Source organism: Poecilia reticulata, chromosome 18, assembly GCF_904066995.2.
Source record: "Poecilia reticulata chromosome 18, P_reticulata-male-v2, whole genome shotgun sequence".
Lineage (NCBI taxonomy): Eukaryota > Metazoa > Chordata > Actinopteri > Cyprinodontiformes > Poeciliidae > Poecilia > Poecilia reticulata.
The window spans coordinates 98,577-122,379 of NC_088847.1; the positions used below are offsets into that span (position 1 = coordinate 98,577).

The window sequence follows — 23,803 nt, forward strand, 5'->3', positions numbered from 1 at the left end:
CACAATGACTCAAGCTAACCAGGGACAGATTCCCTGGTTCAACTCATTTCTTTTTAGAGTGTATGCTACCCATCTGAGCACTTTTATGTCCTTTATTCTGTTTTAGTATTTTCAACCATAGTTCCAGTGTAAATGCTCTAATTGGATCCATGTACTTTTTAATCTTCTCATATCTATCTTAGTCTCAAATAACATACTGAAATTGGGATTCTCCATACTTGCGTGTAATCTGCTTTGTCCCAACATATAACTTGTCTGAGCTGAGTTGCATATAAGTACTCCCTTAATTTTGGGAGATCCATACCCTCTTTGTCTTTCGATAGCTGGAGAGTTTCATATCTAACTCTAGGCTTTTTGACACCCAAATTAATATCTTGTATTATCTTGTCCCAGGTCTGGAACAAATACAGAAGTCTTGGCTGCACATTAATTTTGATAGTTTAAATTATTAAGGTCAGATCTAGAATTAGAGTAGATGTTTTTTTTTGGCTTATTTTATCATAATTTGCTTTGTAAAATGTAGATAACCCTTCAGTGATGTTAACTCCCAGGGAATCATATTCCATTTGATTGGAAACAATTCCTGAATTTCTTTTGATGGAATATTATTGTGTTAAAAGGTGTGTTTTGGTTTAATTTTGTATTTCCTCAATGAAGAGAGCAAACAGTGTAGGTGATAGACAGTGCCCCTGTCTGGTTGATCTCTGTCAACTGAATTTGTCAGGCTTCCATTTATGTTGATTCTCGCTATGGGATGGTGGTATAATGTCTTTCTACTGTTACGTCCACCAGGCTCTTTTGATGGGGTAACATTAAAGGAGACTACACAAGGATTTTCTGATTTCAAGAAAAATAATTTCATTAAATTACACTAAAGAAATAAAACCTGAAAAGGGAATACCTGAAATGAGAAACCAAATTAGATTAATGCAAAACCCATAAATAACCAAAAATAAGCAAAGCCAAACAACGCTAACAAAAACCAACTAGAAGATATGATACAAACCAAATCAAACAAGGTTCTGAGGAGAGAGAGGGAAAAGCCTTCCTCTATGCTGCATGCATTGCAGCTTTAAAGCAGCAAATCAGCAATCAGCGCAAAACACAAGACTTGCAAAAGTTCTGTCTCCAGAACCCTGCAAGAAAAAAGGTCAGAGACCCAATGCAGCCATAAGACCTCCCCCCTTTAAACAGAGGGCCCTAGCTTGGACCTCTGTAGCCATTAAGCTTGTTAGTCTGGTACATCAATGAAACAAGACAGTGCATCAGGCAGCACGTTTTCAGTTCCTTGAATGTGCCGAATCTCAAGGTTGTAAGGTTGCAGGAATAAGACCCATCACATCAACCGCTGATATGGACTCTGTAAGGAGTGCGGAAAGGTCAAGGGGTTATGGTCTGAATACATCACAACAGGAAAAGCAACCCTGCCCACATACACAGCAAAATGTTGTGGTGCCCAAATAAGAGCCATGGCCTCTTTCTCAATGGTCGAATAATTAAGTTGGTGTTGACTGAATTTCTTTAAAAAGAAACATATTGGATGGTCAACACCTTCTTCATCAGTCTGCAACAAAATGGCTCCTGCACTCACTTGACTTGTGTCAACCTGTACTTGGAATGGTTGATTTAATCTTGGAGCAGACAAAATAGGCACAGTGCTTAAGAGAAGCTTGACATTTTCAAACGCCTTCTGACAGGCCAAGAACCACTTAAACTGGACTTTAGCCTTTGATAGGTCAGTTAATGGAGCCACTTCAGTAGAAAAATTCTCACAAAAGTTTCTATAGTAACCCACAGTCCCCAGAAACCTCATCAATTTCTTTTTTGAAGTAGAAGGTGGAAAGCTATCAATGGTTTGGACTTTAGCCCTTACTGGTTTCACTTGTCCTTGCCCAACAACCTTTCCCAAATAAGTCGCTGTAGCTATTTCAAACTCACATTTTGCAAAGTCTACAGTTAGATGAACATCCTGAAGACGCTGAAACAGTTGTCGGATGCGTAGCATGTGTTCAGTCCATGTGTCACTGAAGACCACTATATCATCCAAGTAGACCACACAACCTTCCAGCCCGTCAACACTTGGTTCATCAACCGCTGGACAGTGGCAGGTGCATTTCTGAGGCCAAAACTCATTACAGTGCAAGAGTATAATCCAGATGGTACAATAAAGGAAGACATCTCTTGGGCTCGAGCAGACAAAGGTACTTGTTAGTAACCTTTGAGCAAATCGAATTTACTCACATACTTAGCAGTTCCAACACAATCAACACAGTCTTCCATCTGAGGAAGTGGGTAGGAGTCAGGTTTTGTAATGCTGTTCAGTCTCCTGTTATTAGTACAGAATCTGTAAGTACCATCAGGTTTTTTAACCAACTAACATGGTGAGCCCCAACTGGAACAAAATGATTTAGCCAGGCCATTCTCCAGCAAATGCTGAACTTCTGACTCCAAAAACATACTTTTCTCTGGAGGAACACAATAGAAATGCTGATACAAGGGCTGTGCAATTTCCACATCTATATCATGCTCAATTAAGTTAGTACATGTTGGGATATCACTGAACAATGCATGAAAATCCAAAATGGACTGCTTCAGCTGCTCACTTCTTTATGCAAACAAATGGCTCAGTAATAGTTGCAAATTAGACAACATCTCAAAATTCTTCAGTCTTGCCTGGAACACAGCATCATCTGGAGTCTGCACATCCTCAGCTAAACTTGTTGTGAAGGTCAAATCCACCTTCACAGAATGGGCAACTGCCTTTACTTCTTTCTCTTCCAGAGTTAGACAGAAATAGGGCTTCAGTAAATTTACATAACAAAGCTGCGTTAGTCACTTATGGTCTGGGGTAGAAACCATGTAATCTTGTGCTAACCTAGGCATGTCACAATAAACAATAAATCAATGGTGAGCCCACTTCCAATGGGCTCACCACCTGTCGGAGGGGCCAAAGGGGTCGGGTGCAATGTGTTACGGGCGGCAGCCGATTGAGGGGACCCTGGCAGTCTGATCCTCGGCTGCAGAAGCTGGCTCTTGGGACATGGAACGTCACATCTCTGGTAGTGAAGGAGCTGGAGCTAGTGTGTGAGGCTGAGAGGTTCTGGCTAGAAATAGTCGACCTCACCTCGACACATGGCTCTGGTTCTGGAATTAGTATCCTTGAGAGTATCCTCTCTGTGTGTCGTGTCTGGTTTCCGTTCTTCCCTCTTTGCTCGCTGCCTCTCTGCTGCCACGGTGTCTCCTCCTGGCTCAGCAGTGTAGCCCCTTTCCTTCATGTCCTGCGCTGCTGTTCTGGCACTTTTGTATGTCTTTGTTTCGTTATCCCAGTGTATCCGGATTTTAGCAAGAGGTGTCTGGAAAAGTATTCCTTTCTCCTTCAATCCCATTTTTAATACTCACATATGCCTTTTGTTTCAGAACAGTTTCTGTTGGTTAATCATAATCAAAGTAGATTTGTTTGCTCTTTCCCTGAATCTTTTTCTGCCAGGCTTTCTTCGAGATTGTTTCTTTCATCTCTAATTGTAGGAAGGTGACCACGATTGATCTGGTTGCCTTTCTTAGGCTTGGTTTCTGGGTGAGGTCTCGGTGGCTCTTTAAATCTGGAGATTGGCCCCAACTGAAAGCTCGAGTTCCTTTTTTTAAAAAGTTTTTCCAGATATCTAGCTGTGGAGCTCCCCTCCACATCCGCTGGTAGACTGAAGACTTGGATATTGTTTCTCCTTGATCTCCTTTTGAGGTTGGTTAGTTTTTCTCGCATTCACTGTGTTTGCTCCAACATCTTTGTTAGTACCTCATTATTGTCCATCTTTCACACCTCCACCTCAACTATGTATGTCTGGGCTTTGCTGATGTTCATTTGCTGTGCCTGTAGCTATTGGTTGTTCTGACAGTTAAGTCTATTTCTTGTCTGAGATTTATTTCTTTCTTCATTTCTTTCTTCAGCTCGTCCTTAAGTACGATTATCTCCAGGCATAGCGATTTTTAAAGGGCTCTAATATGTCCTCTAATAGTAACAAGCCCATTTGGCAGCGTCTCCATGCAATAGTGTTCTTCCATTTTCTTGTCTCTTGCTTTTTATAAAAAAAAAAAATCTTCTCTTGTTTATCCCACTCATGCTTTAGTTTTGTCTATTGAGTTACTATTTCATTGTGGGTATTCTTTTACCTGATCTATAAAAGTCAACAACACAGAAAAAGAGTCACTAGAATTATCACAGTTGAAGGGAAGTCCCATGCTTACGTAACTGGTGGATATTAAAAAGCAATGTGTCTATTTGTTTCTTTTTTCCTGGATTTTGCGAAAGTCTCAACGGTCATTTTATTTTATTTGACCCTTGAATAAAGTAATGATAGAATGCATTCTGTGTTATTCTTGATTAATTTTTAATTGGAACAGTGTCTCATAGCAAAATAAGATTATTTAATAAATCTCCTTACACCCACTTTGCTGGAATATTTCAAAAAATTTGCCCTATGGTGAGGTTTAGCTACCAGAGGGGAATTTGTTAAACTTTTAGCTGCTTCTGCATACTTCTTAATAATTCCCTCTCTACCTTCCGGAAGGCAATTTTTTTTCTTAGCAACTCCTTCAGGTCACCAGTGGTAAAGCAGGGTTACCCCCAGTGTTTCATAAACCTGATGGACCACCAGGCTAAGCATTGTTTATTTATTTATTATAAGATTTTTTTTATATGCACTGTTTGTAACAGTGATAGCAAAGATGGGTTAAATAATCTTTTTGGTGAAACGGTTGGAAGCACAATGGCAACAATATAGTCAGTATGTGAACACACAAGGAGACTGAGGTCAGGTGATTTTTATTCGCTGGAACTCTGTAACCACAGACTTTTACTGGTTTACACACTAACAACTTCAGTGAACAAACTAACAAGTAAGAGCCAAACATTTTCGGATACATGAAACAACTGAAGTGCAAAATTGTAATAATTATTTTTCATTGTATTTTTTATGGTTGTTTTTTTAAAGAATTTATAGCTGGTGTTTAGGTATCAGAATGTCTTCCAATAACACATAATAACATAGTTATTATTTCCTGTCAACTTTCAAAGTTTTTTTTACCTGGAAAACATGGGTAGATTTATTTCATAAGATTATTTAATAATTCCACTGGATGACTCACATAGCGCCCATCACTGGGCTTAGAAAGTTCTCAGGTAAATCCTAATAAAAACGTTGTTGTTAGGGAAACATTTAACTGTTCTGATGGGGATGATCTTGTTCTCATAGAGGTTTATATCACCTGTCACACTTTTAGTCCATTTTGTTGGCACAGAGCCTCCCAGTCTGTACCATCATGATAACCCCGCAGGCCTTCTTCAATGTCCTTTAAACATTGTTTCACGGTTATTTAGTCACAGTTTACCTCTGAACAACAGGTTTACAGCCTGAGCAGAAAAAAAACAAGGCTGTGATCTTATTTGCCAAGAGAAGCTCATGCCTTGGAGAAGTTTGGATTGCTGAAATTTTAATTAAACAAATAGTGTTTTGTTTTCCTTGGCAGAACAGCTGACAAACTGTTGAAAAGTTGGAAAGCATGGCATGATCAAGATCACCAGAACCACCACAAACAAACTGACGTGTTGTGTTAGCAACAACGCAGCCGATGGCATCACATGCATAGTCAGCAACTGCTGTAAGCGGTTGCTGAAATAACACAGCTGAACCACTGCCCATATTATTGGCAAGTAATATGGACAAAACTTGCTATAGTTCAATATCCAGGCTACATAGATGACATTTTACTTGGATTACACAGTCTGTTATTGACAAGCACAATAACTTGTGTTTTCTGCTGATGCTGTCAGATTAAGAGGTCAGGCCTTTCGCAGGAATGGTGAGACATCTGGTAATTCATCCAGGCATGAAAAATCTGTTTCCATGGTAACAGTTTTCAAGTTTCTATAATTCATGTTTTTATTTTTCATTTTAGTTCTTGTTCATAGTGCTGCAGAAACCTCTAAGTGAGATTTACTGAGTTTAATACTAATTCTAGCAAACCTCTGAATGTTTCTCAGCGGGAAGACTTTAAATCCCAGATTTTAAGCTTGATTGGATGTTGAACTGCTGCATCATATTACTTTATACCTCTGTGGGTTGCAACTCCTTCCGTGTCTCAGTTCAGCTAATATTAGAACTAGGTATTGCCTGATGTTTTTGTGTTAAGGTAAATGCAGAACAAACCAGACTGCCTCTTTTGGGACATAATTCATTGTGTTTTCTGTTAGGGTAAGGGTTGTGGGCTAATCCCAGCTTTATTTATCGAGGCAGAATTTTAACAACATTATGATGTTTTTTCATGTCAGAAAAGCACAGCATTTGTTCTCATAGTATAGTATAATATAAGGACATTGGGTTGTATCTAACATCTCTCCCTCATCTCTTAGCCAGCAAGCCATATGGGCCGTACAGATTAAAAGGCATTTGTTGTCTGCGCCTGCCCCGTCTGGTGGATTACCCACTGGGCTGGGTGTGTTTGTGTGTTGGATGTAAGGAAAGACGAAGGGCTGTATTGGCAAACTAATGAGTAAAAAAAGGATAGAAACATTCTTGTTCACACTGCGTGTTGAAGAACTGCATGACCTCTGAGTTAAATGTGAAGTTTGGCCTTTAAACAGCATATATTATACTGGCTGCTTTATCTGAATGAAGATATTTATCAAAGAGGGTTCTTGCGAGATTGGCTTGGACATTAATGAAATTACATGGATTGGAAGTGAATGAAATTGAAAAGGGTTGTGACTTGTCAGAACTGGTTAATCTGGCTATATATTAAATGTGATAGAGGATTAAGGGTTTTGTGAGTGGTCCACTTGATTCTCATCTCCCTTCAATGCTCCATCTGGGATTTTTCCCATTGAGCTAGATTTCTTTGTTTGATTTCCTTGTTTGAACAGGACCAATCAGCGAACAGAAGGAGATGTGAAGGATTACTTTGGTTTTCTGCATTATTTTAGGATTCCAGTCTGGCTAAATAGGGTAGTAGTGTGGTAATGGCAGTGGCCCATTTACTTGGTTTGGCGAGATGATTTTGCTGCAGAGCACTGTGAACAGTTTGAAGAAGGATTTGGTGGAATTAAAGGAAAAATGCGAGGATATGGAAAGAAATGATTAGGTGCAACATCAGAATCCTTAGTGTCCCCGAAACAACTTGCTCCAGTTCTGCAGCAGTGATTGCTAAGTTATTAGCCAAGGTGCAGGGTTTCCCTCCCAAAACTTGCTAAGCCCGGTGGTGGAGGTGCTGAGGCGATCCACTGGCGGCCCACGTGTTTTCGTATTAAAGATGCTAAATAGAGAGGAAAAGTTCAAATATTGCTGGGTAATTAAATGTTACGGGAAAACATCTCCAGTGAAAGGCTATCTAAACCCACAACTAGTCTTAAAAACAACAAATCAAAAAATACAGTGAAAATTAATATCAATTATTTGCACTTCTGTTTAATCCAAATTAAGTCAGGGCTCCAGGGGCCCATAAATGCTAATATTTTAACACAGACCACAGATACATAAATGTAACATTTGTTTGAGATTATCAATGCTGCTAAATTTCATTTAATGTTTTCAGCATACAGGCTGCGCAGTTGGTAGAGCTGTTGCCTTGCAGCAAGAAGGTTCTAGGTTCGATTCCCGGCCTGGGGTCTTTCTGCATGGAGTTTACATGTTCTCCCTGTGCATGCATGTGTAACTGGTACCAGGGTTCCGGACCCGTTCACAGCAGCAGATGAAGCTGAAAAACAGCATGTAAATGAGCACATGGGAGACGCAGTCTGTGTTACTCCAATTTCTCTCAGCTTATTTATTGAACAAACCATCTCATTTTACTATCAATACATCCTAATTTATAGTTCAGTAATTTACTGTATATATAGTCTATGTGGACATATCCATCCATCCTCTTCAGTAGGGAGGCCCAGACTTCCCTCCCCTGCCACTTCTTCCAGCTCCTCCGGGGGAATCCCAAGGCGTTCCCAGGCCAGCCGAGAGACGTAATCCCTCCAGCGTGTCCTGGGTCTTCCCCGAGGCCTCCTCCCGGTGGGACGTGCCCGAAACAAGTGAAGCCAACAGAACCACATCATCCGCAAAAAGCAGAGATCCGATCCTAAGGCCACCAAAACGGATCCCCTCAACACCTCGACTGCACCTAGAAATTCTGTCCATAAAAGTAATGAACAGAATCGGTGACAAAGGGCAGCCTTGGCGGAGTCCAACTCTCACCGGAAACGAGCCCGACTTACTGCCGGCAATGCGGACCAGACTCTGACACCGGTCATACAGGGACCTGACAGCCCGTATCAAAGGGCCCGGTACCCCATACTCCCGGAGTACCCCCCACAGGGCCCCCCGAGGGACACGGTCGAACGCCTTCTCCAAGTCCACAAAACACATGTAGACTGGTTGGGCGAACTCCCATGCACCCTCCAGGACCCCGCTGAGGGTGTAGAGCTGGTCCAGTGTTCCACGACCAGGACGAAAACCACACTGCTCTTCCTGAATCCGAGGTTCGACTATCCGACGGACCCTCCTCTCCAGGACCCCTGAATAGACCTTACCAGGGAGGCTTAAGAGTGTGACCCCCCTGTAATTGGAGCACACCCTCCGGTCCCCCTTTTTAAACAGGGGGACCACCACCCCAGTCTGCCAATCCAGGGGAACTGCCCCTGATGTCCATGCGATATTGCAGAGTCGCGTGAGCCAACACAACCCTGCAACATCCAGAGCCTTAAGGAACTCCGGGCGGATCTCATCCACCCCCGGGGCCCTGCCACCGAGGAGCTTTTTGACCACCTCGGCGACCTCGTCCCCAGAGACTGGAGAGCCCAACCCAGAGTCCCCAGGCTCAGCTTCCTCATCAGAAGGCATGTTGGTGGGATTGAGGAGGTCTTCAAAGTTTTCCACCCACCGGCCCACAACGTCCCAAGTTGAGGTCAGCAGCACACCATCCCCACTATAAACAATGATAAATATAATAATGTTTATAATATTCAGTAATTATTTTTATCTGTCACTGGAGATCATATTCTTGACTCGCATGTCAGATTTGGCAAATGTTTTATGCCGGATGCCCTTGCTGGGTGGAGAAAACTGTCAGGTGTGATGTGTAACAAAAGAGTATCAGCAAGAATGAAGGGAAAGGTGTACAAGACAGTAGTGAGATCAGCAATGCTGTTCGGTTTAGAGACACTGGCAATGACAAAGAGGCAGGAGGCAGAGCTGGAGGTAGCAGAGATTAAAATGTTGAGGTACTCTTTGGGAGTGACAAGGATGGATAAGATCAGAAATACATCAGAGGAACAACTCATGTCAGACGTGTAGGAGATAAAGTCCGAGATGCCAGATTGAAATGGTTTGGACATGTACAGAGGAGAGACACTGAATACATCGGTAGAAGGATGCTGAGGATGGACCTGCCAGGAAAGAGACATAGAGGAAGAGCAAAGAGAAGATTTATGGATGGAGTGAAAGAGGACATGAAGGTAGTTGGTGTGAGAGAAGAAGATGCAGAAGACAGGGTTACCTGGAGACGGATGACTCACTGTGGTGACCCCTAAAGGGAAAAAGCCGAAAGGAAAAGAAGAAGATTTTTATCTGTCACTAGCAGCACATTCAACAGTTGAATTTACAGTGGACACAGTGAGTGTTGGAGCAATGTTTGGAATGGGATCCAGGCCTTGAGCTACTCAGCCCTTGTGCCTCTTCTCCAACATCATCTCCTGTCCCCGGGCAGCCTTCCTGGTGCATCTCCCAGAGGTGTAGAGATGCCATCTGTGGTGGAGAGGAAGTGCTGAGTGCAACATCCACCTTGTTGCAACATCACCAACACTCCGGAGGTGGGAGTCCTGTGTCTGGCCAGGAGCATCTGAATAACCTGCGTGCTCTAGTTGAATTTCCAGATGAAGGTGAAGACGGCAGGCTGCATACAGACAGTTTATGTCTTAGCATTGTGGAACTCTGGGTTCTCGTCACAGAGCAGTCATCCCAAGATGGTGTATTTGGACAATCTATATTATCAGCTATATTTTTTCCAAGAATATAGCTGCAATGTTGTGTGCTTTTAAAAATTGTAATTCTTTCTTTTGGCATATGAATATTTTGCTTGTTCTAAATATTTCCAATACATTTGTTGTAAATACTTATCAATAAAGGGTTTAAAAATATTTTTAATTGCTAATTTTTGAGAACAAAAGGACAGTTTTACCACACAAATTACTGAAGATACTGTTGGAATAATAAACAGTAACTTGATGAAAATCTCTGGGTCTATATTAGTCATACAATGTCAAGGAATCTCACTAAGCCATGGATTAATATCTTTAAAATGTTTTACTTTGGAAATCCGTAAAATAAGTCACATTTTGTTGCAAAGTACTCCTGTGGAAGTAAATAGGTGAACATTTTAGTTATGATGACAGATGATTCCTTCAAGTCCCTCTGTGTCTGCTGCACTGTCTGACCTGTTGAAAGAGCATAAATAGACATTTTGATTCACAATCCTGTGGAGGAAGAAAACATGTATGTTTAAAAATAATTATGCTCAAAAATAGAATTCTGTCTTGCCCAACGAGGCCTACCTTTTTAATTACAATTAATTTCTAGTTTCATTGGGAAGGTAACAGGTAGCAGTGACGGTTTGATACAAATATTTACTTCTTACAGTCACGAGACTATCCTGCAGTCTTCAGTCTTCACTGATTTGTGTCTCCAACAGCTCCTGTGTGGTGGGAGTTGGCACACCAGACAGCTCACCATGCCGGAATTGAAGAGACCAGAATGCCAAATTTCATACCCTATATATTATACAGTATTGAAGTATTTGGGTCTCATACTTTTGCAGATTTAGGCTATCTGTGGTGCCACCTCCCTCTGGGTTGGCTGGCTGCTATGTGGACCACCCTCTCTCCCTTCTCTCTACATGCACAGTTTGGCCTGTGGGTGTAAAAATAGCCAGTCACATAGTTGGTGGGGAATGGGGGAGGGGAAGGTAGAGGTTGTTAGTCAATTGTCAGAGTAGGAATCAACATCAAGGAAAAGCTTGCACTGCTGGCTGTACAGTGTCATTTGACTTGATTCCAGTTAGGTGGTACATCAGGGAAAGGCAAGCTGAGTTCTGCTAAGACTGAGGGGTTTACCCCCTGGATGGCAACTTGTAGGTCTTTAAGGGAGAGGCAGGGAAAGTGAGTGGATAATCCGAATGATTAAATGCACTCTCATAGATTCTTCTACTTTTGGTTGGGAAAGATCTGAATGTCGTACACCATGGGTAACGCAGCCATGTGTAAGGTGTGTGGTACAGACAAGGGCCTAAGAACTGCTGGGAACCAGTTCAACCTGGACAAGAACACTTTGCCAGAATACTACTGCCCTGAACATGTTCCTGTGCAGCCTTCACTAATGCTGGTAAGAGCTTGCATTAACAAGTGCAGCACAGAGAAATGCATGTTTGGGGTATTTTAAGACATTTGTGCAGACAACATTTCAACAGTTTTTTTCTGCTTTGAACACTTAGAAGTTACTGTCAGCTCTTCTTTTTAAATGTTAATGCTATTTTTACTTTGCCTGCTTGCAATCTTTCATTTCTCATAAAAGCCCCTGTGGTCTTCAGCCCTTTGATGAAAACACTAACAATAACATCTAGAATATCTACAGTACACTCATCTATTGTCTTGTGCTCATCGAACCTCACAGACAGAGCAGCAGTTATTAAAGCCATTGCCAGAAGTGTTTGTTCCAGCCTTGGTGTGTAAAAGTGTGTATGGGTTGGGGTGGGTAGTTTCATCTCACTTTGAAAGTCAATATGAAATTCTACAGCAACATGCGGACTCCAAATGCTGCTGTTTGTTGACTGTTTGTGCTATGGAGCTTAATCTCAATATTTACAAATGCACAAATAGACAGAACAACATTTTTACTTGTATTTTTGATGTAAAAACACAAATAAATCTGATTTACAAGCTGCTTCTGGCCTGTGGGCTTCACTGCATTTGTGTGACTTTTGAGACTCCCCGATCCAGAAATGTCTTTTATTTAACAGGTAATGATCAGTAGCCAATCAGATAGCTTCCTTGTTTCACCTCATCATATGAACAGACCCCACGTTGGAGAAACTTACCCAATCACATTAACCCATTCCAACCGTGTTGTAGCCATGTGATGCATCCTGATGTGTGGAGGTCCATCATGGAGGAAAGGCTGCTCCCCACAGTCCTCTGTACAGCCTTAACCACCCTCTACAGAGCCGTCCTCTCAGCAGCAGTGCATCTGCTGTGCCACACGGTGATGCAGGTGCAGAGAATGCTCTCCACCACACAGCGATAGAAGCTCCTCAGGACTGAGTTCCCAAGTCCAGCTCTCTGTAGCTTCCTGAGGAAGTAGAGACACTGGTGGGCCTTCCTGACCAGACAGGAGGTGCTAGTACTCCAGGTGAGGTCACTGGATACAGTATGTCCACACCCAGATACCTGTAGCTGGAGACCACCTCCACAGCTGCTCCTCCGATGTACAGGGGCTGAAGAGGATCCTTGTCCCTTTTGAAATCCACCGCAATCTCATTGGTCGTCTTCATGTTGATGCAGAGATTATTTTCTCTACACTACTGCACCAGGTGTTCTACAGGAAGAACTGCTCCACTGCTGACGCCATTTCATCGGTGATCCACACAGCCCTCACCCACCTGTAGAGCTGGAATCCTTCCATCCCTCTGCTCTTCCTGGATTTCTTCTCAACATTCAACACCATCAACCCATAGACCCTGGTGCAGAAGGTCTCCTCTCTTGGACTGAGTTTCACACTAGGGAACTGGATTCTGGACTTCCTGACCAACAGACCTCAGACTGTGAGGATCCACAACACCGTCTCCTCCTCCGTCACCCTCAGCACTGGCTCGCCGCAGGGCTGCGTGCTGAGCCCCCTCTTCTTCACTATGCTGACGTACGACTGTTCGGCAAGACACCCCACCTGTCATGGCTGTCAACTTTACACTATAATGAAGTCAGAGAAATACACTGTAAAAGATTTGAAGGTGGTTGCTGCCTTGAAAATGTAACTTAAACAAGAAAAGTCTTTCGGTTTTAACTCAGAAATTAAAGCTCATAAAGTTGATTTAACAAGAGACAAGTTGTCTAAATTTTTTTGAAAGTATATTAATCTTGAATTGTGAGTTTTAAGTTAGTGCTGCAATTTAAACCAAAGATTTATTTCACATCCAAGAAAAAACTTAACTCAACCAGTTGAAGAGCACAGGGCATTATTTAAATGAATTTAGCACAAGCTAACTTAATCTAGCTATACTCATATATATATATATATCAGTGACATGCGGTTATATGTACTATAAAGTATCTATTTTTTACTTAGCAATTCTGATGAGTTTTTCTTCAAAATCGCTGGATTTTCGCATCTGCAGAGAAACCTGCGCTGGTTTATCGACAGTTGGATCTGCCTGAACCAAACCGAACAATTAAACTCTGCGAGATTTTTCCCTTCCTTTTTTTTAACCCTGTCCGCAGTTCGGGCGTGCGTTTTTGCCTAACCCTAACCCTATATATATATATGTGTGTGTGTGGTTCTGGCCCCCCCTTTGCCTCCCCAACTTTAAAAGTCTGGCTCCGCCACTGGTCACAGAAGAGTTGATTAATTTAGCTGCTGTACAAATTTTAGTCACTTTTTATCAAAGCTTTGCAACAGACATGAACAATCTATACTGGTGCTAGTTACTTCACAGGGCATTAACATTACTCACAATGTTGAGTGATGGTTTGACTAAGTACAAGTTTTTTAAAATGGTTTTGACAGCATTAGAGGCTTTATTTGATGTATCGTACATCAAATATATTTCTGTACAGTTCTGTTTGCTTGCACATGCACTATGAGTAAATCATCCTATGAGCCTATCAATCAGTGACGTGAGGTCAGGGGAGGCAGAGCCTCTCCTGTTATCATGGAAAAATAATATAAAATCATTTATATTGCTATTTTCATGTACTATAAAGTATCTATTTTTTACTTAGCATTTCTGATGAGTTTTTCTTCAAAATCGCTGGATTTTCGCATTTTCCCATTCAAAAGCTCAGAAGCGAAGCCGGTGAGGCAGCAGCAGCTGAGCCTCCCCTGGGATTGATGAACCTCTCGCTAACTGCACTGGCTGCCATTATATGACAGCATGTTCGTCCTGTCTGTACGCCGGCAATAAATGCCTAAGAAACGTTTAATATATGGACTGATTTTCCATAATTTTGCTTATGTATATAATGTACAGTGTTTTTTGTCACTAACTGTGTTTACCGTGTTTTGTGTGCGGAGGAGCGATCAGAAACGGCAGAGAACAGACTCACCGCTGGGGGCGCTCATGATCCCAGATACTGTGACTGCACAACTGCAGAGTAAGACACAGCGAGCTAGCCATGGAGCTAGCCACACAGTAAATAAGTAAAGTACAGCGGTATATTTGTTTTCTTCAACATGAAAGACTACATTTCTACACTTAAACAGTTTTCTAAAGTGGATTTTCAATTGAAGCAGGAGATGATAACTAAAGGAAGACCAACACCGGAGCTGAAAGTTTTGCTTCGAGACAGTTTGATGATTCTCAAACGGAGTAGAAAAGATGCCGAGGATAGACTTGGCTTTGGATGAACGGATATTTTTGTGCAGAATTAGCGGTGCATGGATTTCATTGATACGTAAAGGTAAGACAGCAATAAGATGTTTTTATTTAGTTTTTTAATTAAATGTGCGTTTTGTGGGCTACAGTTCATGTCTAAATAATTCAGTAAAGTAGGAGCGGTAGCTAATCCATCCATCCATTTTCTTACACCCTTGTCCCTCAGTGAGGTCAGGAGGGTTGCTGCTGCCTCTCCAGCTAACGTTCCAGGTGAGAGGCGGGGTCACCTGGACAGGTCGCCAGTCTGTCACAGGGCAACACAGAGACACACAACCATGCACACACACACTCACACCTAGGGACAATTTGGAGACCTGACAGTCATGTTTTTGGACTGTGGGAGGAAACCGGAGAACCCGGAGAAAACCCACCATGCACAGGGAGAACATGGAGACTCCATGCAGAAAGACCGGGGCCGGGATTCGAACCCAGAACCTTCTTGCTGCAAGGCAACAGCTCTACCAACTGCGCTACTGTGCAGCCGGTAGCTAATCTACCACAGCAATTATATATTAATTTATTAATTATTTATTAAGCCTGAAACGTACTACAACAAACTAAATGTTTTATTCTGTGAGCAAAATTCTTGAATGTTTTTTGGTGTTAAATCCTAAAACATGAAGTGACATTGTTGTCAGTTGCTATGGCAACGAGACTGCGTTGCTTGGCGAATACAGATCACTTTGCTGTGGATCATAGCACAAAATTAATACCTACATTTTTAAGTTTCACTGAGTTAACGCGGCTATGGATGACACGTAAAAGATTAGTCTTTTTGCCCCCCAGCGTTGTGCGCATGCGGGAAATTTCCGTAGGTCCAACAACATGGATGGTGTCTCAGTCATAAGTCAGTGGCCTCACCACTAATGAACCTCGCCGCACGTCACTGCTATCAATGTATGTGCATCCCCAACTGGGGAGGACATGTCTCCTGTCTCTTTTTGGATGCTGGGTAAGCTACAGTTGGAATCAGTCCAGAATGATTCAGCAGTTGTGTCCTTTCTGTGTCTTCATCCAAGCTAAATCCTGGCTTACGCACAGCTTGTTCAAAGCTCCCAGAACTCTGCTCCTCCTGTGGAAAACACTGTGTGTTGCTTATTTTTACCGCATTCATGCTGCTTTGACCAGAGAGCTCAGAGTCAGCTACAGAAGTCCTGAAACACCTCACTTAGGCTGAGCAGATAGGTTTTGCATTGCCAATGGTATCTGAACACAAACATTGTCTCTAATAAAGGTTAAGGATTGTATGAAACATGTAGCCATCTTCTTTATCCTAGCCTGTCCGCAATACTGCAGTCTGATATCATAGAAAAGGATGCAGTACTGACACTGCAGCGCTGATGTCTACATCACACGCACGCACACACACACACACACACAAACAGCTGTGATCTGACTTTTCAAGTTGACCTGCAGTCAACTATTGTTTGCTTGCTGCAGAAACTGCACTGCATCACAAAAGGTCAGCAGCTTTGAACTAATAATACATGTGCTTCTCTATACTTCACAAACTTTTCTCTTTTCTTTGTCATGGAAAAATGACCCTTGATGTTTTCTATACTACTAGAACTTTTAAATATGGTTAAATATGGAGATAAATATGTCTAGTTTAAAACCCCTTTACACTCACCCCCAGCATTCCACTGCAGGTTAGGAGGTTTTAATGTAAATGTGGTTTTGCTGCCACAGCCATAAATTGGAACACCAATGCATGAGAAGCTGTAAATTTGATTAACATAAAGGCACTAAGTGTAGTACCTTTTATATATATATATATATATATATATATAGTCTGGTAATGAGACTGAGTGATTTTAGATGGACGTTTTCACAGCTATGCCTGTGCTGGTGGTTCAGGCAACATATATTTTAAATAGTTTTTTTGTTATAAAGTAAACTTTTGAAGTTAATAAATCCCTATGCAGTAAATGAATATGCATCAGCTCAATCTGACAATAACCATCAGTTGTGCTTAGTCATTTATCTGTAGTGTAGGTTCATAGTTCATCTATCTTGCTATTTCTGCACTGTAAAATATTTGAGCTGCATTTAGTTGTGTCTACTATCTTCTACTCTTTAGGGCAAATACATTTAGTGAGTTTTAGATTTTGAACTTAAATTTGTGAGTTTGTGAAAGATAATATTAGAGTAGTAAGTTGTGTTAACTTTATGAATTTTGTCAAACCTCCAAGAATTGAATACACCAATTTTTAGGTTAGCACTTAACAAACCTAAAAGAAGAAAAAGACAGGAGTAGGAACTATTTCCCAGAGTGCTTAGCGGCATGTTTTTGTATCTTGGGTTACGTCATGAGTGAGATGGAAGTGTGTTACATTGATCAGACTCTTCTGTGTTTTTAAGGTAAATGTTCATTTTAACACAGTGGACAGTTTGCAAAGCTTGAGGATAATGTCCTGTTCACACTAAATATTTTTGAGCAGAATTCATTGATGTTTAATAAAATTCATTATCAGATCAGAAATTACGTTGATGTAATTTGAAACAAGAATTTAAATGATTCTATAACAGTGGTGTCCAAAGTTGGTCCTCGAGGCCCGGCGACCTGCATGTTTTACTTCTCTTCCTGGTGTTAGTAGTAACTACCTCCTCAGCAAGTCAGTGTTGTCTTTAGACCTTCTAATGAACCATCATCTGGTTCATTAGAACCAGGGAGAGAACTAAAACATGCAGGACGCCGGGCCTCGAGGACCAACTTTGGACACCCCTGTTCTAAAGTAAAATAAGCAGTCATTTTAATTTCATAACATGACTGGTAAACATGCATCTCCATCAAACTTTTTAAATTATGCAGTTAACTGCAGTATTCAATAAATGCATTAAAAATATAATTTCGACTAGCATTTCTAAAATACAGGTGCAAAAATATATTTTATTTTCTAGGATGCTCATCTTCTTCACCAGAAAAAAACATGTTAAAAAAACTGATTCTAGTATCAAGAAAAAATAGTCACATAGTTACCATAGATGACTGTAAAAACAGCTTAGCCTGGCTGAATACATACTTCCTCTTCATAGCAGCAGAGTCATGGTTTATGAAACCTTGTTTTAATCATCCTTGTGTAACAGACTGGTTGCTATAGTGACATTTAGACCAAGAGAACCCTCAAGCAATGTCTTTAAATAAAAACTATATGATAATGCAGATAAATGGAGATAAACTGAATCCTACAGAAAATGTTTCATAAGTAATAGATGAAATGGGGCCTAGTTTGCCCCTCTAGATGAAATGTAGATGTGTTTGGTCAGGTCGTCTCGAAGATCACGTCTGGGCTGAATGAAAATACAAACACTGTAAAGGCATTTACAATGAGGTACATAGAAAACAATCACGCCCCGGCGTCCTTCACAATTCCTCCAACATGTCCTTTCTTTGTTCCTGCTTATGTTTCGTCTTGTGTCTGGACGTTTTACCTTCTGGCTTAATTAAACCTGCCAAGTGTGACAAATCTCTGTTCTTAAGCTTGTGCATGAACATTTTCCATCCAACATTCATTTACAAAGTCACTGTCTGTTTCTCTGGAATGCATCAATAATGCAAAGCCACCGCCTTAGTCGTCACCAGCATATCCATTCTCAGAGACCAGTGTTCAGCCTGGGAGCATCTTACCCCCACCCACTTAACACAGAGACAAGCATTGCCTTCTAAAGAGGTAACCATGACAACTGGCTTTTCTGTCCATCAGAGAAGCCTGCAGAGTAAGCACAGAAAACATGGAAGGTCAGAGCTCTCTTCCAGTCTGTATGGAAAGATGTCACATCAAACCGATTATTACATATTTTTACATCTATATATGTACATAAAAGAATTGTGGTGGGACTCCATAGAATGATTTAATTACATTAATTGCAGGGGCTGTAATTAGTTGAACTTTAATAAAAAAACTATGTATAAACAAAAGAAGCAACATTTTCAATGCAAAAAAAAACCTTGCTACAGCTAAATTATTGAATAAATCGACAAATGAGTTGGCAGTTAAGCTAAAGCCTGAATATCCAAGTTTATCTTTAATCGGCCTGATCATTTAAACCAAAACTATTTCAGGATTTAGCTCACAAAGACAGTTGCATAAAAACAAGATCAGAGGGATCTGGACAGAATAACAGTGTCTCTTGTCACCCCTTTCTGCATTTATGATATTAAAAGCTCCTTTGGGTAGCGCACAGTAGTCTGTGATTATAATTCCATAAATTGAGATTATGACAGCAATTCAATCAACACAACAGTTTGTCCGCAGGTTCCACATGACTCCAACAGAACGGTTGAACCTGAACATGATGACCTTTCAATTTCAAATTGTGATCTTCATGGCAACTTTAAAATCTACATTACAAGTAAATGAGTACCAGAGCGAACAACAATCACTCGATCTTCACATTTACATGTTACATCAGATTCAGTTATAAGTTATTTAGGTGTGTCACAAACTATATCACTATTATGAAAAGACAACAGAATCACCAAGATCCAAAACAAATGCTTAAGGTATTCAAAGTGAATCTGTCAAACCTAAGAAAAATGAAGCATCTGTCAAACATGTGGCTATTTCACTGCCACAAGTGCTGGTGAACTCCACAAAGTGTACAGAAAAAATAAATAAGGTTGACTTCTTCCCAATCTTTCAGCTGTTCAAACCAAGAAACAGCAAACTGGCACTGGAGTCAAGCTGGAGAATATACTTAATAAAAGCTCCAACTGCTTGAACTATTAACATTTCGTAAAGCCTACTTCATAACAAGTTCCTTCCTTCAAAACAGCCAATTGAAATGAACTCTACTGACTGCAAATAGTGTTCTTAAATTACTAGAGATGCATGATATATTGCCACTATCATTGGTATGGGCTGATAGCCATTTTTTAACATATCAGTATAGGTTGTATATATAAACTGAATCGATATTTACAACCAATACTTATTTGCGCCTTGTTGCTGTTTCTGAAGGGAGAAGATTGGTCATGTGGTATTTATTTGATCATATGACAGTAATAGTGATGCAGCAAAGATTGTGGGGAGTTGCACTGAGCAGTGGAGAAGTGAGCAGTGTGGTTGTCTTTTTTCAAGCAATTGAATGGGTCTATACACACACACACATATATATACGTCATGTATATGTATATTCCTATATATGATGAGTATAGCCATCTCATCATATACAACCATCTCATCTGCCTGTCGGGAGATCGACAGGTGGATTGGGGCAGTGTCTGCCGTGAAGCGGGCGCTGTACCGGTCCGTCATGGTGAAGAGAGAGCTGAGTCAAAAAGAGAAGCTCTCCATTTACCGGTCGATCTACGTTCCCACCCTCATCTATGGTCATGAGCTTTGGGTTATGACCGAAAGAACGAGATCACAAATACAAGCGGCCGAAATGGAATTCCTCCGCAGGGTGGCTGGGCTCTCCCTTAGAGATAGGGTGAGAAGCTCGGTCATCCTGGAGGGACTCAGAGTAGAGCCGCTGCTCCTCCACGTCGAGAGGAGCCAGTTGAGGCTCGGGCATCTGGTCAGGATGCCTCCTGGACGCCTCCCTGGTGAGGTGTTCCGGGCACGTCCCACCGGGAGGAGGCCTCGGGGAAGACCCAGGACACGCTGGAGGGATTACGTCTCTCGGCTGGCCTGGGAACGTTCCGCCTTGGGATTCCCCCGGAGGAGCTGGAAGAAGTGGCTGGAGAGAGGGAAGTCTGGGCCTCCCTTCTGAAGCTGCTGCCCCCGCGACCCGACCCCGGATAAGGGGCAGAAAATGGATGGATGGATATATATATATATATATATATATATATATATATATATATATATATATATATATATATATATATAAATAAAGGGATGTTCCGATCAGGTTCTCTGCTACCGATTCAGATACCGATCACCAGTGAGATTGATCTCTGCTTATCACTGATCTTTGCCGACAACTTGGATTGACTGTTAATTTTTTTGTTTTGGGTATAAATGCTAACTTATGGAGGACCAAAACCGACATAATAAAAAAGAAAAGAATATATATACGACATATATAAATAAAAGAATAAATATATATCTGACATAAGACATAAGAAATAAAAGAGTAAATATATAAAGAATAAATATTTTGATAATGAAAGCATAAATATATATTTTGATAAGAAATAAAATCATAAATATATATTTAGTTTTTCCTTTTCCTTACACATGAGTTTTCATCAAGTAATGTATATATTTTCTTTCTTATTTCCCCTAAACATGCGTTTTTGTCAAGAAAAATAGATATTTTGCTTTGTCCTTTTTTGCTTCTCCCTTTTCTGCTCGCTGTTTTTCTGCTGCAGGGTTTCCCCCAGAAAACTTGCTAAGCCCGGTGGTCAGGACGCCGAGGCGGTCCATCGTTTTTTTGTATTACAAGATGTTAAGTAGACAATAAAAGTAAAAATATCACTGGGTAATTATATGTTATGGGAAAACATCGTCAGTGAACTGCTATATAAACCCACAACTAGTCTTAAAAACAACTAATCAAAAAATACAATTAAAATAAATATCAATTATGTTAACTTCTGTTAAATCCAAATTAAGTCAGTGGCTCCATCAGCATTATGGAGCCGCTGTTTTTCCGCATTAACTCTGTCTGACTATATGTGCAAAGCATTTGATAAGGTTTGGTGCTTAATGTAACCGGAAAAATAATACTAGTAATAATAATATAAAATCAGCGTGATGCGTGACTGCGAGGAGAGCGTGAAGCTCCTCACCGGGTTAAACCTGCACGATGAGTGATTAGCGCTGGGTCGTTAACCGCTAACGCACCGGCTAACCGGGAACACAGACCTAAACTTTACAGGGAAGACAGGGCCAAACGCTGAGCAGCGTGCTGAGATGTAAACGCCGCATAATGTTTTGTTCACAAATATACATCATTCTCACAGCTCGCTCAAATCACCACTGAAAGCGCGACTACAAGTTATTCCTGCGGTTCATGTAGAGCTGCGCAACCAGAGCTAACCAGAGCTAACGCGGTGGGTTTAAACTCTTACCTTAATCAATAACTCATCATAACTAATCATAATTCCTCGCAGGGTGTTGATGTAAATATCCATAGCGGTCAGCCTGTGTCCAGTTCGAGAGAAAGGAGGAGCGTGGTGTAACGCTTCAGGTTGTGTTTAAGGGAGGAGAGGAGGCGGTAGACTCGACTGGACGGTTAGAAACTCACAACTACACTGGTACTGAGAATTCCACAGTGTTGTCCTTTAATAAAACACTCTTCACCAACCTTACAAGCCCGGTCGAATGGCTGCTACACATTCACACATGAAATAAGCAGAGTTCAAAGCAACCCGTAACGTCACCAACGTAAGAGAGTTATATGTCCGTCTCAGTCCAGGTATTGTAACAATTTGTAACGACTGTTACAGTATCCAACTGTAGCAGGTTTCTCAGACGTTCTCTAAAAAGAAACAGCGACGCATACATGACGTCATCTGAGATACTAGAATGTCTTAAAGAGATACTACACAATTACGACTGTTACATATTCTCCCCAGGTCAGAATAGGCTGCCCTCAGCCAAACACAGCAAAGGCACAGTCAATACTTAACAAACCTCCATACATGGATAAGTTGTTAAAAGTAAACCGGGAATATACAGCATAATATTGAAAAGCCGACATACATGGCAGTTTTCAACAACGGCAATATCTACTTTTACGAGTACTGTAAAAACAAAAAAATAAGGCAGGCGGGACGATTACGAAAGTGGAATTCCTTTTTTTTTGTCTTTTGAAAATGCTAGAACCCTTGGCATAACGTGTTAAACGTTTAAACATGACCCAAACAAAACGTAAGTGACAGTCACAGAACACTACTGAAACTAGCAAAACAAAGTTCAAACAAGGTCACTTCAGGTTAAACCTGGAGGTATGAAAAGGGTTGGTCCATCTATTGACTGACCAGTCAGTGGTGACCCTCGGAACACGTCTCGGTCTAAAATTATAAGAGACACCAGCAGCACACCCATTATCCGCAGGGGGCAAACTGTTAAGAGCCGTCTCCAAAGCAGTGTCAGTGTCTTGGACAGGGTCGTGGTCCAAAAAGGCTGGAACAGGATCCGCATATTTCCAATCAGTTTTGACTGGGACGTCATCAGAGACGATATCAGCGTCAACATCATAGTCAGGCTCTGGGTCCAAAAGAGCCGGGGAAAAACTGTTGTCTGGTGAAATGGAAACCAAATCTGCAGAAGTGGTTTGCTTTGAGTGTTTGTTAGATGAAGCTGTAGCCCAGGTGTGGAATGGTTGAAGGTTTGCAACATGAAAAACTCCAGCTTTCTCTCCAGTGTCCACCTTGGTTAGACAATAGTTCACGTCGGACATCTTTTTGTAGACACGGTAGGGACCCATGTAGAGAGGCGCCAGTTTTGCTGAAAAGTTAGATGATGCATCCGACTTTGGGTGTGATTTTGCTCTGACCAGATCTCCGACTTTAAAAGAGATTGGGCGTCATCTTAGATCATAGTAATGCTTTCGCCTTCTATGACTTTCTGTGAGAACTGTACAAGCATGGTCATGAGCATCTTGAATTGAGGCTCTCAGGTGATCTGGGTAAGAAGTCTCAAGGTCGTCCATTCCTTCCCACGACGGCTGAGTGATGAGGTCCAAGGGAGTGTCTAACTCTCGTCCATAGAGCATCATTGCGGGACTCAGGTTTGTACTTTCATGAGGTGCCGTACGCAGCGCGAAACAAATCTGGGGAAGATATTTGTCCCAAGAAGTGTGTTTGTCCTCAATATGTGCTCGAATGGCTGTTTTCAACGTGCGATTTACACTTTCAGTTGCATTAGTTTGAGGATGGTAGGCAGTTGTCATTCTGTGCTCAGTTCCAAGTGTTGACACAACATGTTCAAACAGGTCGCTGATGAAAGGTGTTCCTCTGTCTGAAATAAGGTATTTTGGGGAACCATGTCAGGCAAATATGTCGTTGATGAACTTATTAGCAGCAACTCGAGCAGTTGCTTCCCTGACAGCACTCACTTCAATCCATTTGGAGAAATAGTCCACAAAAACAAGGATATATGCATTTCCCATTTGTGTGTGGGGGAGTGGCCCGATGTAGTCCACACCCGTGTACTCCCATGGTCTCTGTGGTTGG

The 23,803-nt window shown here is 41.4% G+C and overlaps 1 protein-coding gene across 24 annotated transcripts in view; it reads left to right on the forward strand.

The window, feature by feature from the left end:
- Positions 1 to 23,803, forward strand: part of ank2b (ankyrin 2b, neuronal) — a 215,531-nt gene that overhangs the window by 48,154 nt on the left and 143,574 nt on the right. For 20 of the 24 annotated variants that reach the window (XM_008434868.3, XM_081599463.1, XM_081599459.1 and 17 more), the window contains exon 1: positions 11,023 to 11,411. The exons of the other annotated variants lie outside the window; for them this stretch is intronic. In XM_008434868.3, the coding sequence (XP_008433090.2) occupies positions 11,259 to 11,411 (153 nt within the window). In that variant the 5' untranslated portion in view covers positions 11,023 to 11,258. Of the gene's footprint in view, positions 1 to 11,022; positions 11,412 to 23,803 lie in introns of those variants that run through there. 24 annotated transcript variants of the gene reach the window in all.